This window comes from Molothrus aeneus, chromosome 14 (assembly GCF_037042795.1).
Source record: "Molothrus aeneus isolate 106 chromosome 14, BPBGC_Maene_1.0, whole genome shotgun sequence".
NCBI lineage: Eukaryota > Metazoa > Chordata > Aves > Passeriformes > Icteridae > Molothrus > Molothrus aeneus.
The window spans coordinates 10,188,427-10,202,584 of NC_089659.1; the positions used below are offsets into that span (position 1 = coordinate 10,188,427).

The 14,158-nt window shown below is 40.6% G+C and overlaps 1 protein-coding gene across 4 annotated transcripts in view; it reads right to left on the reverse strand.

Moving 5' to 3' along the window:
- GRIA3 (glutamate ionotropic receptor AMPA type subunit 3) overlaps positions 1-14,158 on the reverse strand; it is a 142,376-nt gene that overhangs the window by 47,607 nt on the left and 80,611 nt on the right. For 3 of the 4 annotated variants that reach the window (XR_010784539.1, XM_066559593.1, XM_066559592.1), the window contains exons 5-10: positions 13,684-13,737; positions 12,060-12,221; positions 8,099-8,266; positions 5,704-5,808; positions 4,305-4,412; positions 2,937-3,143 (exon numbers count right to left, since the gene is read on the reverse strand). Coding sequence is in view for 3 of the 4 variants with exons in the window: in XM_066559593.1 (XP_066415690.1) it covers positions 2,937-3,143; positions 4,305-4,412; positions 5,704-5,808; positions 8,099-8,266; positions 12,060-12,221; positions 13,684-13,737 (804 nt within the window). In the remaining variant the exon portion in view is untranslated. Of the gene's footprint in view, positions 1-2,936; positions 3,144-3,801; positions 3,949-4,304; positions 4,413-5,703; positions 5,809-8,098; positions 8,267-12,059; positions 12,222-13,683; positions 13,738-14,158 lie in introns of those variants that run through there. The other variant, XM_066559594.1, reaches the window with a different exon arrangement.

Below are 14,158 nucleotides of genomic sequence, written 5' to 3' on the forward strand. Positions count from 1 at the left end.
GGTACTTAAAATCTAATCTGCCTCTTGTCTTCCCAAAATGGAATCCAGAGGAGCCAAATTTGAGTAATTTTGCTGACAAGATTCACAGGGGCATTACGTTAACACAGTTTTAGTTCCCTAATAGAGTTTTAAGCCCGTGAGAGATAAAGGAAAGTTAGCACGTAAATGAGGCGCTTGCTCCAAATAATTAGCACTTCTGGAGTACTTCTCATCTTCAAAGGGCTTAGTGCACATCCTGGTGTGGTACCCAGCCCCCTCTCAAGGGATGGAGAAAGAGGCCAAGGGTATTTCACAATGTTTGCAAATAGAGCTGGGAAAAGGTCTGGAGGGCTGGTGAGGTTTGAACTTGGAGTTCAGGGGCTGTTTTCCCTGCTCCCAGAAAGCCAGGTGGGTTTCCATGCAGCTTGCAAGCTCGGTTCAGCTGGGCAGTTTGGGGAGCTGGCTCAGCAGCACGGGGCTGGAAGCATTAACTTGAGTCTGCACTCAAACCTCAAGGGACACATCTGACCTTTGAATAATTGAGCATTGCAGTGGAGAGGCTTCAGTAACAGAGCTCACAGCATGAGTGCAGGAACTGTTGGGGGTCAGGGAGGGAAACATTCCTCAATTTTTCATTAACGAGAAAACACAGATGAAAACTCTGCTCAGAGTACAAAGGAACTGACCTTTTTGCAGGGGAAAAGGAGAATGGTGGGTGGTTTTGGGGTTAAGGAATGGTCTGTGGTGCCTGCAGGGCTGGTTTTGCTGGTGTGGAAAGGTCACAAGTATGATTAGGGGTAAGTTTGATGCTAAGGAGGCAGAGCTCTCTTGAGCTAGGCTGGTCCCAAGAGGCTGTGGAAAAGGCAGCTGCAGCCAAACTGCTTATCACACACTGGTTTGGGTTGGAAAGGACATTTAAAGATCATCTAGTCCAACCTCCCTGCAGTAAGAAGGGACATCTTCCACTAGATCAGGGTGTTTAGAGCCCTGTCCAGCCTGACCTTCAATGTTTCCAGGGGATAGAGCATCCACTGCTTCTGTGGGCAACTTGGGCCAGGTCCTCAGCACCCTCACAATGAAGAATTTCTTTCTAACAACTAATCTGAATCTGCCTTCTTTCAGTTTAAAGCCATTCCTCCTTGTCTTATCACTACATGACCTTCTAAAACATCCCTCTCCATTTATCTTACAGCCCCTTCAGGTATTGGAAGGTGCTCTAAGGTCTCTTTGGAGCCTTCATCAGGCTGAAGAGTCTCAGCTCTCTCAGCCCTTCCTCACAGGACAGGTGTTCCAGCCCTCAGAACATCTTTGAGGCCCTTTATGCAGGGATCTTATATGGCAGCTGCACAGACTAATCTGACTGGGCTCAAGACACAAAAGCTGTAGCCCACATCACACCTTTCTCCCCCAGTGTACACAGCCCCTGTGCTCTGACTGTTAGCAGCAATTTCAGCTTCTCTTTTGCCATGCTTTTTCCACATGGTATGGTTATTTTATAAGTGAATGAACAAGTTTCATTGCTTGTCACTTGCAAGTACATCAAAAGGACCCAATTACAGCTGATACTCTTGATATTTCTTGAACCACACACAGAGCAACTGAGGGTATAGGTTTCCAGTGCAGTGTAATTTGCTTGGAACTAAACTAAACCCTTGCTTCAGAGGTTCTCAGTGGACTTGTGCTCTCTAAGAGAGCGAACTTCAGTTTCCCAGATTGCACAACTGAGGCATGCAGAGTTCAGAAGATTTGCATAATGGCAGACCTCAAAGCAACAGGGAAGCAAAGAGGTAATCCAAGGGTCCAGAACCCTGTTTACTTTCTGTAATCAGTAGATTTCCCTCCTTGCCACAGTACAATACAACAAAACCATTGTTATTTCTACAAAACATTTTCAAGTTGAGCAGGCTACCAATCACATAATAAGGCATCAGGACTGACTGCTCCAGAGTAAGAAAACTTGTGAAAATCTAGAAATTACTTAAAGAATGATTCATTGGAAAATAATCATCTCACCAAACATTTTGCAAGAATGATGATGCATTATCCCAAGGAAATTTTGAGGTGACTTTTAGAAATCACACTCAGCCACAGAACAAAAGGATGCAATTGAAATATGCACTTCTGCTCAGATATTTTTAATAAAGGGAAGCTTGTTAAAAATAAACTGCAAAAAAGATTTGGGCGGAATCACAAATCATCTCATTAGCATTTGAGGAAAAAAAAGATGAAATATCAGCTTGAGAAGTCTTTTCTGCAAAGCCAATTTTCTCCCCCTTCCATCTGGTTTAACAGTATTCCAAAATTCTCATTTTCAAAGAAAGTTCTAAAATGGCAGTTCCGGACTGTTTTTGTTCTTACTAAACAAAGTGATGTACACCCAATATAGAAATATAAAGAAGAATGCAGTGAATTAGCCTTTTTTTTTTTTTTGTCTGACAGTTGATTTTTGAAGCCAAACCCATGGTTTAAATAGAAAAAACATATGGATGATTTCCCACCTGCATTACTTCTTACCCTGAAAAGTAACCATGGAGTTAAATGGATCAAACACAAACCAAGAGCAGTGACCCAGCAAGGCTCAGTATCCCAGATCAGACCTTTAATGAGAGGGACACCGCCCCCAGCACTTAAGAGACTGACACAGAAAAAGGAGATCTGGCAAATGAAGAAGAAGCATATAAAGAACAAACTGGAAATTCTGCTATAAGCAAGAATTTGAAGTTTGCCCAATGCTACTTATCAACATTTTGTGGACTCTGATTTGGAGAACAGCAGTAAAATGTGACACTTTCCTGCAATGAAACAATTAAAAAAGTAGACTATAAAAATGGCAATACAAAGAAATATCTAGAATTTTAAAGGTAGTATTCAAACAGGTGATCTTTATTTTGCAGTTTATTAACTTTGAGCATATTATTTTATAAAGAACATTAAAATGAAGGTTAAGAGAAACTTACCCCATAGACCAGTTCACCCACCATGCCATTCCATATCTTAGTCTCAGGGTCCCTAGCTCCATATTTCCCATCTCCAACAATTGACAGTTTGTATTTTATTCCAACATGTTTTGCTATTTCAGAAGCTAAGTCTACACAATATCCTTCATATCTCTCATTCCCTTCTAGTTGTTCATGGTTTTTCTTATACATTACATATGGTGATTCCTTTGAAACAAAAGTAAAGATCAAAAGTCTATGAATGTAAAATACAGCTGTAAACCACACAAAATGAGAGCTGTTATTATCCTTTATGTTACTGGCAAATATTTACAATATTTCCTGCTTTGGTACAGAAATTAGACAGACTTCTGCATAAAACTCCTTGGCTGATCGTACAGCCACACATACTATTGACTGTATTCCCAGTAAGGAGCCATTGAAAACAGGACTTTTTAACACACACATCTGTTTGCAGAATTAGGCCTGATTAGACAGTCAAGTAGCATCATTGTAGCAATAATTCAAATTTTAGTGTTTAAAGACTGACATATTCAACACCTGTACCATCACCACAATTTCCTAAGGCCCCAGTGGCCACAAATGGGGCTCTGAAGGAGATATTTTCAAAGAAGCCTAAGGGAAGCTAGGTTGAAATCCTCAGCAGCATTTTTTTGTCACTGAATTCCCTTAGCCTTCTTGGAAAATTCTAGTTGAAATGCTGATTATATCTCACTAAATCCATAGGAGTATAAAATACAATGCTTCAGGAAACAGCATAAAATTAACTCATGCTTAGTAAAACTGTAAAAAGCACAAAAGTCCCAATGAATGCTGTACAGAGCAGATCTGTAGAGGTGTTGGGACTGACACAGGTGCTGCTGCTCGTGACACACATGAAGAGCTTTGCTCCTTTGAGATTGCACAGGAAAAGGCTGCTTTTCACCCAGTGCTAGAGCAGTTCCAGTTGTCTACAGGCTCCATTGTGCCACCCTTACTCAGTCCACAGGGGCTGAGTTTACAGGAGCTGTACCTGAGTGAGGGGTGCAAGATTTGACTCTACAGCACAAAGGCCAATCAATCTCTGTGCTCATTTACAGGCATGCACAATAACTTCACTTACATGAGGCACTTAATTGAGTTCAAGTGTCTGGGAAGCAGCAAAGCTCAATGGTGAGCTCAGTGAGCTCCTCCTGTGAGCAGACTGACTGATACATACATAAGTTAGCAGGGTCAAGCCCTCAGAACATCTCTGGAAGATACTGAACTTTCCAGTCACTTGAATTCACACAGCATTGAATATCTGCCTCCTGCCAAGGTGTCTAACACACCTCAGGAGTCTCGTGCCTTGTTTCCTAAACACAAACACACTACAAACATAAAACTTACCAAGATGGTAGTAACTACTATAGTTCTGTTCTCCACAGATGAAGTGTCATTAGAGGGCAGCTGATCTAATGCTGGCACATATCTTTCATATTCATTCCAATAACCAGCCTATAAAAATGGAGATTGTTACCTCATTACATACCTTTACAAGGACTCTGGTACCTGATGGTACCTGAATTTGTAAGAGCAATTGTCAAAACCTAAGGCTTTGTAACATTTCTCATTCACTGTTTTTGTCATTAAAGGACTATATTAGCTTTACTTCCATTTCCTGAAAGAAACAATGTTCTCAAGCCCAAGAGCAACTCAGCACAAGCCAAATCTAAGTGAAAATACATATTAAATTCTCCCTATCTCAATTCAGATCAGTGAATAATAATACTGTGGAATAAATTCCCATATATCCAGAGTACAAGAACATACTACAGACAAGAAAAGAAACTGCACAGCATTCTGAGTGAAATTCTCTGAATTTGTGATTTTTATCCAATACAGCCCCTGCAGACCTGAGCTGGCTTTAGATGCACAGACATTATTGGCAATGCAGGCACAGCTGCATTACCTCCAGTGTGGGACACAAACCCCTCTGTGAGCACGAGGTGGCTTCATCAGCTGCCTGGTGCTGACCTTTGGCTGCATCACTGGGCTATCACAATGGCTTTTGTATTTCTGCACAACACAGGAGTAACACTGTTCTCTGCACCCCCCTGAGTGCCTGGGCCATGTTTAGAGGGACTTGGTTATCAAAGGTGTGGAACTGTTTAAGGAGTCTCAGTGGTGATCAAGCAGGTTAAGAACCTATGTCCAGGTAAAATCAGGGGATTTAAGAGACTCACCCACACACATTCTTCTCTCAGTACTTTTGTGACCATGTCTACCTAATGGTTTTGGACATCTGCCTTAAACTTCTTTTGTAACACCAATCTAGGCAACTATCCCTCTTAGGATCTATCCTTTATTTAGGAGACAAGAGAATTATTATGAAATTCTAAATAAAACCAAACTTAATTTGCTCATTTCAGAAGGTTTCACTGATTCCAGCTTCACTGTGGCTCTAAAGCCCAATATGGAGAGGGAGAGAAAGATGGAGAGGAATTTAGAAGATAGGACTAAGCACGGGACCATGACAGCAGGTATTATGCTTGGCAGTGAAAAAGCTCCAGAAGGGTTTAAAGGGAAAACGTTGTGTTTGAAGATGACATGGAAACCAGTGAAGATGTTAAGCAGGGTGAGTGGTTTAGTCCAGGAACTGAATGCAACAAAGTTCCTGGGATAGGGAAGACAGCATGAAGGGGGCACTCCTCAGGACCCTGCATCTCTGGTATTTTTGAATTTCATTGGTTTGCTGGAATAAATATCTGAGATGATGTGAAATCTGGATCCATGTCTTGAAACTCACCTTCCGTGACCCAGCAGCTTTCATTTCATACACATCAATTGTGTAATTTGTTCTCCGCCCATAGGTGTCAAACTGGATGTTCCCTGTCATTCCTTGAACTTGCACCTTGAGGGAATAAACAGAAAAGTATTTTAATAAAAGATTCACTTTATTTTTTATCTATGTAAGAGACTTGTACTGCTTCTGACACAGCCAATTGTACTGTTCAAAACAACCCCAGTCCCCATTCTCAAATTCCAGCTGTAAATATTTGTTAGCACTCAGCTGGTGACTCAGAGTGAGCCAGAGTGAGCTGAATTTAAATGAAATTAGCCCTGCAGGTATGTTAAATGTAAGAAAGACTGATCCTGCCATGCTTGGTCACGCTGGGCTCACTGGTACAGAATGGAGCATCAGCAAAGCACAAGCAACAATTAGTGCAGTTAAAGCCCTCACAATATGGCACAGAGTGATCTGCAGTACAGACCAGAATGGCATCTCATTGTTCATTCTGGGAAGTGCTTTATTTTAAGATCAGTCCCAGTGTAGAAGAAAGGAACGAATGTCTTCTCTGAATGAGCACAGACAATTGTCTCTACTGCTTACGGGGTTTTGGTCTCAGGCAGGATGGATGGGTGTACAGACGGTAAGTCATTATCATTACCTACTCACATGAATCATCTGAAGGGGAAGTATAAAGTACTTGGTCTCAAAAAAAAGCCTTTCTTATTTCCCTGTATGAAAGGGTGAGGCATTTTCCTTTATCACTTATCAACACTGACAAGCTGTCATCTCAGGCAGAAAAGGTAACAGTCTCAAACTTCAGTAGGAGAAAATTAGCTTTAATATTTAGCAAAAATTGTAGAAGTTACAGGAAGAGGTGCTAGACTAGTCAAAGGCAAACTGTTCAGGGCTGGTGACTGATCTGCTGGTCACTGTTCAGAGATGAGGTGTGAGTCTACATCAAACAAAAATTCCATGGACCCAAAATTATCCAGTGAGGCAAATTCACACTGCCATATAGGGAGTTTCTTTTTATCAGTAAGTGGATTTGAACCTTCTTTAAAATAGTTTATATCACTACAGAGACTGGGAAAAAATCAGAGGTATTCCTGTCTCCAGAAAGCTAGAGAGATAAATTGCACTTTGAAAACCAAATTTGACCCCAAGAGGTCTTATCAACTGTGGACTGAGCAAATGTATTTGTAGGGTAGTTGACACATAAGTTGCATCCAGATGTGAGTTGCTGTGCCTGCCTCTGGCACTTACTCGAAGCTGTCTGGCTACCTTAGCACAGCAGTGACTGGGTGTCCCATAGAGCTTGTTCTACTGGCTCCATCCTGATGCCCATTGAGACATGAGCTTCCTGCACTGGACACCTTTTAGCTTCAAATTTAATTTATTTCTCTGGTGGGAAAACTCAGCACTTTGCAAAACCTGGCTGCACTGAGGCAGGAAGGCTTGCCAGGACTCTAACACTTTTGGTGGCAGCATGTGGAGGCAATTGCAGAGTGACTATTTATAAGTGTCCAGACCTGTCTGTCTAATATAATCAATGCTAACAGGTTTGTTTGAGAGTTACTTGAGCCACATTAAAAGCAGCAACCTTGTCTTTTGTATGTACAAAAACATTATCCAGTTTTTCCTGTAGTCACTTGCTTTAACACAAATAGCAGACTAAAAAGAGTTAAAAAATCAACAATATTAGAGACTTAAGTGAGGTAGGATCCCATGCCATAACTAGTGTTAAGTATATAAAATTTGGCCATGCAGAAGGTAACCTGGCTGAGTGCAAAGTTATGCCAGGAATCAGAACTGGTTGGAGACAAAACTGTTCCTAGGTTCAGGATGGTGCTGATATCTATCAGTACTGCTATGACCAACAACAATTTCTCCACTGTTTTAAACCAACCTGAGTTGACTTTTTACTGGCAAATTATCAAAACTGCACACGTGCATTTAAGATCACAAACACATCTGTCCCTGAAAGAATTACAACACATGTAACAAAGACCCAGTCTAGTTCTGTTAGTCAGATTTGCAGGCTCACCCTGACTTTACAAACCCCCAATGTGTGTTTGATTGCAAAATGGCTCATACTTACTCTCCTGGGGAGCTGGGGTGCTACAGGGGAGGTGGGGGATTGTAGGTGCTCTGGTGGGGACAATCAGGCAGCTGCTGCATCAGTACTACAGGGATTTTGGCCAAAGTTTTGAGAGCTAGTATGCTACACCTTACCCTCTACTGAATATATTTTATCCATCCTTTGAAGTTCCTCATTAACTTTGTTTTTACTTTGCTCCCCCTGAGGAGCTGCAGCTGTTTGTGTGAGCACAGAAGCTCTGTGCTCCTGGAGCAGGAAACAAGCACTACAGAATTGCTGCTGTTGCTCTCTAGCTGTTATCTTTGCCCTTACCATTTTCAGTGCTCTTTCTATATCAATTCCTTGGCTCCATGGCACTGCAGGGTTAGCCAGGCAGTCTCCAGCACTGCCTCTCCTGGAGACATCCACACGCTGCCTTCGGAGGTACCGGAAAGCCTCAGCTATCACCAGCACTGCATCGTGGGTCAGTGCAGACGTGTACTGCAATTGACACAAAGAAAATACAGCAACAAACTGCAATTTTAGAATTGCCCCAGGTATCACATCAAGTCCTCCTCTTTGTTAGAACAGGAGAATCATGCTTGCTGTTCAGGGCTGGTGACTGATCTGCTGTCACTGTTCAGAGATGAGGTGCAAGGCTACATAAAGCAAAAATTCCATGGACCCAAAATTATCCAGTGAGCCAAATTCACACTGCCATATAGGGAGTTTCTTTTTATCAGTAAGTGGATTTGAACCTTCTTTAAAATAATTTATATCACTACAGGAGCTGAAAAAATCAGAGGTATTCCTGTCTCCAGAAAGCTAGAGAGATGAATTGCACTTTGAAAACCAAATTTGACCCCAAGAGGTCTTATCAACTGTGGACCCTTTGCTTCCTCTCTGTCCTTCAGCTGGTGCTTTGTAACAATTCCACCTATTTCAATTAACAAATTAAAAATATTTTCATTCTGTATAGCATATAGCGGCAAAATAACAATACCAATTCACAGCTGCATACAATTTCAATTTAATTGGAAACTTGCTCATCTAGATGAGCTTACTACAAATGTCTGCAATTCCATGCTGGACCATACTGATACCAAAGGAAAGCTCATATTTGAGTTTTTGCATTAGGTATGTTTTTTGTTTGTAACAAGATTGCCAAGAGAGCTTTGACTTGAAGTTAACATAAATCATTTCTGTTTGGATCACAGCCCTGATTAGGTAGCATCTGTGGCAAGGAATAGATAAGATTACTTTTCTTAGAAAACAGCTATACAAGCAAGTAATCACAAAATACACTTTAGGAATTACATCACCTTGGTAATTCACCATCTGCCTTCCCTTACTTCATGATAAATCTGCAGAGGGTGGTAAGCTCTGGGGAACAGCAGCTCTGGAACAAAACCCCCAGACAACTTAACTTGTTGCTGTCAACTTCATTCACTGCTTGTTGCATGTTATCTGGTGACACACCCCAATGTTTTAAAGTTAGCATCACCTAGAAAATGTCATCAAAGAGGGGTTTTTTTTTGGTATTTTTTCCATATGTATCTGTTGTCTGAAAGTTCTTCCCTCCTAGAGTGGCCTTGGCTTTGTATATGACACCCCTGGGTTCCACTGGCATTACAGCACACCTGTAATTCCAGGCTCTGTGTAGAGGAGACCCTTTCAGCATGGACCTGCTGGGAGCAATTGAACATACTCAGTCTGTACGAGCAGATTTCAAGTCCCTTGTAAGTGAACTTCAATACCTCCACATAATTTGTAAGAGAACAAAGGAAGAAATGGAGAACAGAAGGTGCACCTGCCCTTCTTTTGGCTGTGGTCCCATAGAGATTCTGCCGCCCAAGGATCCTCGTGCTGGAGCTCAGGCCACAAGACCTGTGGCCCACGTGTGAGTTAGAAAGGCAGAAATCCAAGTTTCAGATGCTTGTTCAGCTACTCTCTAACAAGATTTATTATATTCAGAAATTAATTTTATCCTGTAGGGCAGAATAGTAGAACTGGAGGTTCTGCATTTCTTATAACTCAGTATTATCTTACTGCAAGTTCTTCAGTTTGACACAAGCCACAGGAACTCTGCACAGAACAAGGTGTGTCTGCATGTGCAGATCCAGAGAATTGTGTCATAAAAAGGAGTGCTAAGGTAGGGCTGTGAAGAAGGTGATAGAGCAGACATTTCACTGAGCTTTAAATGACAGCAGCTTAAGCTCACTGGGACTGGGTGGTGGTTCCTGCTCTGACTGTACAGCACAGGCACTCTTCTGATCCTGCCCACCTTTACCTCTCCCTGTGATGCTTTGCAATAATCACTCTCTCCTCTTTTAGAAAGTTAAAAAAGGTTATATACTTCACAATCCGCACAATAATACAGAACTGGACAGTAATTTTAATGTATTTGTTCCTGTATTAAAAAGAAAAGTCTTGTATTAGCTGTCCAATCTAGCACTACATAAAACTTACACATTGATAATTTTTTCAGCAGACTGCGTCAATTGTCAGTAACCTTAATGCAGTCCCTTCCAAGCCATGCCAAGAGAGCTATCTAATTTTCTACTTTATTTGAATTCTACTTATAAATGCATGAGCATGCAAAGAGAAAAAAGAGAGAAAGAAGGGAAAGGCTGATAAAATGCAGAATAAATTAAACATCAGGACTTTAATCTCTAGGCAATTTTATTTCCTAATCAAAAATATTGTACGTCAATTCTTAAGTATGCTTTTTGTCAGATTGACAAACACTGTGCACATTTCTATAATGAGCTGTACATTTGTGGAAAGGTAATGTAATCTTTGTGTTTCTACCATATACTTAAGATTCTTTTTTAAGAAGGGAGAATAATTTTTTCCTCAAGGTAAATTGCTTTCAAGTGGAATAAAATCATCGCAGGTTAACTTTGTATATTTCAGAGCTTTTAAGATTAGTATGATACTTATCTTCACTTGTGCATCACGGCTAGAAAGCTTTAGAAAGCAGGACTAAGTCCTAATCCACAGGCAACAATACACTAATCCGGTTTTTGTGGGCCTCTGTTTGCCTTCCTCTGCTTCCTCTGAAATGCCAGAAAGGCGTGGGATTAAGAAAATTTTCCTCCCTCACAGAAATGTCATGATGCCAGGAACAGTATCTCCAAATGGCACCAGTCATTAATGAATGGCACTGCCAGAAGGAGCAGACCCTTGTAAGCAGCTCCTTTTCTGTCTGTAGCCCAACCCAGGGCTACTGCCTACCCTGTTGCCCCCCATGCATGGAACTGGAATAGATTTTTCCTTCGTATCTAGTATTTTAATGCTTTCCTGAACTTTGTCTTAGTCATACTGAGATATTACTCCAGTTTACCAAAGTAATTTTGAATTCTAAATCTGTTCCATCAATTTGCATGCATCCTTCCCAAATCAAACATGAAAGACATGAACTGTCTTGTCAGAGCAGTGGTTTTTAGGTTTGGCTGTCCTAAGATACCAGTGTGTATACTACCATACCCAGGTTTCATTCACCTATGCATAGCAGTGAAAAAAAACAGATCCCACCAAAAGAAGAAGAGAAAGAAGGAACATTACTAATATGCAGTGCTCCTAGAAGATTTTATGACTTCTGTGCCTAGACAGAGTTTCCCTGATGCACTCCTTCACAGGACAGTGAACAGCATCCCCCTTCTATGAAAGAGATGCTGAGGTAGAAAAAAATCTGGGTGAGATAGTAATAGGTTGCAGGTTTCCTAACAACAGGTGTATTACTTAATCTACTCTGTGACAGTTTTGGTGAACCTGGGAATTTAATAAAAAAATTTTGAAAAACTGTATTGGTTCCAGTTTTAATAGCCAGACTATTTAAGTAAAGGACAGTGGTACAAAACAGAGGGTTAGATTATGAGGGTAACTGCCAGCAGTACCTAGGAGGGCAGCAGTGGCTCCTTAGTGAATCCAGAGCTACTTCATTTTGCATGTGAAATTCTCTATTACCATTAAAATGGACTAGTAATCCACATTTTGCATCTAAAATCTAACCTAACTAGCCCCCATATTCAGCCCAAGACTAACTCAATAAGTTCACATTAGAAGTTCCGATATCCACTGCACAGTGACAGGATTTGCTTCTGAGGAGCTCCCACCATGGTGGGCACTTGGTGCAACAGCCTCTGCCTCTTTCTTCTGGAAGGGCAGTGAATGTTGTGACATATTCTCATTGGGGATCTGTATCATACTCATGCACATATCTGAGGTTACAAACTCCCAAAGAATTGTTTAAAGCATATCATGTCCATCACTGATAGGTTACAATAAATACCTTTAATGGTGAGTTTTTGGCTTCAGGGAATTCCCTTTCATCAAGCCTCATCCAGCGCTGTAGAAACTGTTGAACCATTGGATTTTCATTATTAACAATCTGGAATCCAGTAATGTTGGCCCCTCCATGCATTACTCTCTCCAGAACAATGTCTGTGAAACCCTGGGAGGACACATGTAGAGAAAAAAGAATCATTGTCATCCAAAGCCACTTTCCTCTGGTTCAGTTTTACCTGCTACAAGTGCAGCACAAAGGACACTGCCTAATGTCCCTCTTGTTATCTGAAATATTCTACCAAGGAGACAACTACTATCACAATTAGGATTTTGATAGTGGCATAGAGTAGAATTTAAAACATCTTCTTGTTTATTGCAATAGAAAACTTCCTTTTTGGGTTGTGGCAATGTGGTAGGTAATATTTGCCAGTCAGAAAGAAAACAGCAGGGGAACTTGAAGTACCATTTCCTCTTTTGTCCTAATCATGGTGAAAACTGGTCAAGGACCTCAAATCCCCTTTGTACAGCAAAGTGAACACAAAGGTTCAGGGCTGGGAAAGAAAACCACTCCATCTCTTGCTAGGCAGTACTCCATAACAGCATCACTCAGCATGTCACGTGCAAGCAGAACGGGATGATTCTCTCCCACTCTGTTGTTATTTATACCTGAGGCAGTAAATTGGAGTCTTTTTGATTAGTATGACTTGATTACAGTCATGTTTATGTGAATGTCAATGGTTACACATACTAAAAGGCAACCCAGAATAAGAACCTCTATTTCTATGCACGAGCTAATCAGTGAGATCACGTCTGCTTCTTATAATGCAAAATGATGCATCTTAAAGTCATACAGTACTTATCCTAAATAAGGACATTTTAAAATTTGTCTTTTCTGCTTTAATCACACCAAAACATGGATACAGAGAATCTTTGAGTAATTAGGATTGCCAACTAGAAAGTGAGAGTTTTGGAAAAACTCACATTTTTCTACTCTCAGTATGCACAGAACCTAAAAATGAGTCTTCCTGCAGGATTAATTACAATACAAGACTTTTTGTAAGGAATTTAAATAAATGGTGTTTCAAAAGCATCAGAAACACCCCTGAAAGTCAATCCTACTCTCCAGAAAAAGCTCTGATACAGATAGAAATGTACAGCCTCTTCCTGGTAGGTCAGCACATACACAGGCACAACCCTACACTCTGAAATACAAAAGAAAGGCTAAACAGCCTTGGTGGTTTACTTGATAGAATTGTTCTAATTTGCAGCTTTTTACCACTTATACAGAAACATGCTACAATTATTTTTCCTAGAGTGCTAAAATTCAAAATATGTTTATAGAAAATTACAGTCACAATTTATGAGGATAGAAGCATCTAATTTATGAGGATAGAACTTACTGGAAAATATATAAGTAATTACTTTAAAATTAGTGGAGGACATGACATTTTCTGACAAAAGAAACTGAGTAGAGATGACATACCAGTTATAGTATTTACTGAAGCAATTTCTCAAAATCCAAGTACTCATCCATGCATTTCCACTTCCTGATTAAAGTTTCCACAACCTGAACAGAATATTTTACCCTCTAAAATGCAGCTACACTTTCCATGAAGAAAAGTTCTTACCAGGTTAGCTAACATGTAGTGATAGCCTCTAGAGTGTTTGCCGAGGATTACAACCTGTGTGGAGAAAAACATTACAGATTATTCAGTCGTAAGAAGATGACTCTTAACTAGTGGAAAAGAGACAGAGAATGAACATTTTGATAATCTTCTATGTTCAATCCATGGGCAGCACAAGTATTGCAGATAAGTGGCATTACAGACAAGATGTAGTCCTTTATGTTTTTTGAACACATGGGCAGAGTACAACAAAGAGTAACTCACAGGGCTGGGAAGAGTCTGCTTGCAGAGATGACCTTACCTGGCAAATTCACTCTTGTGGTCAGTGTCCTCCCTGCTGACCAGGTTAATTTTAGTTATCAGTTCAAGTATTTCTGCTCTGAAATGAAGTAACACTGTACCAAAAGTAAACTCCTGTTTATTCTGTTCCTTGTTTGTGGAGTGTAGGAGAGGTGCAGGACACAGCCCAGCCTCTCAC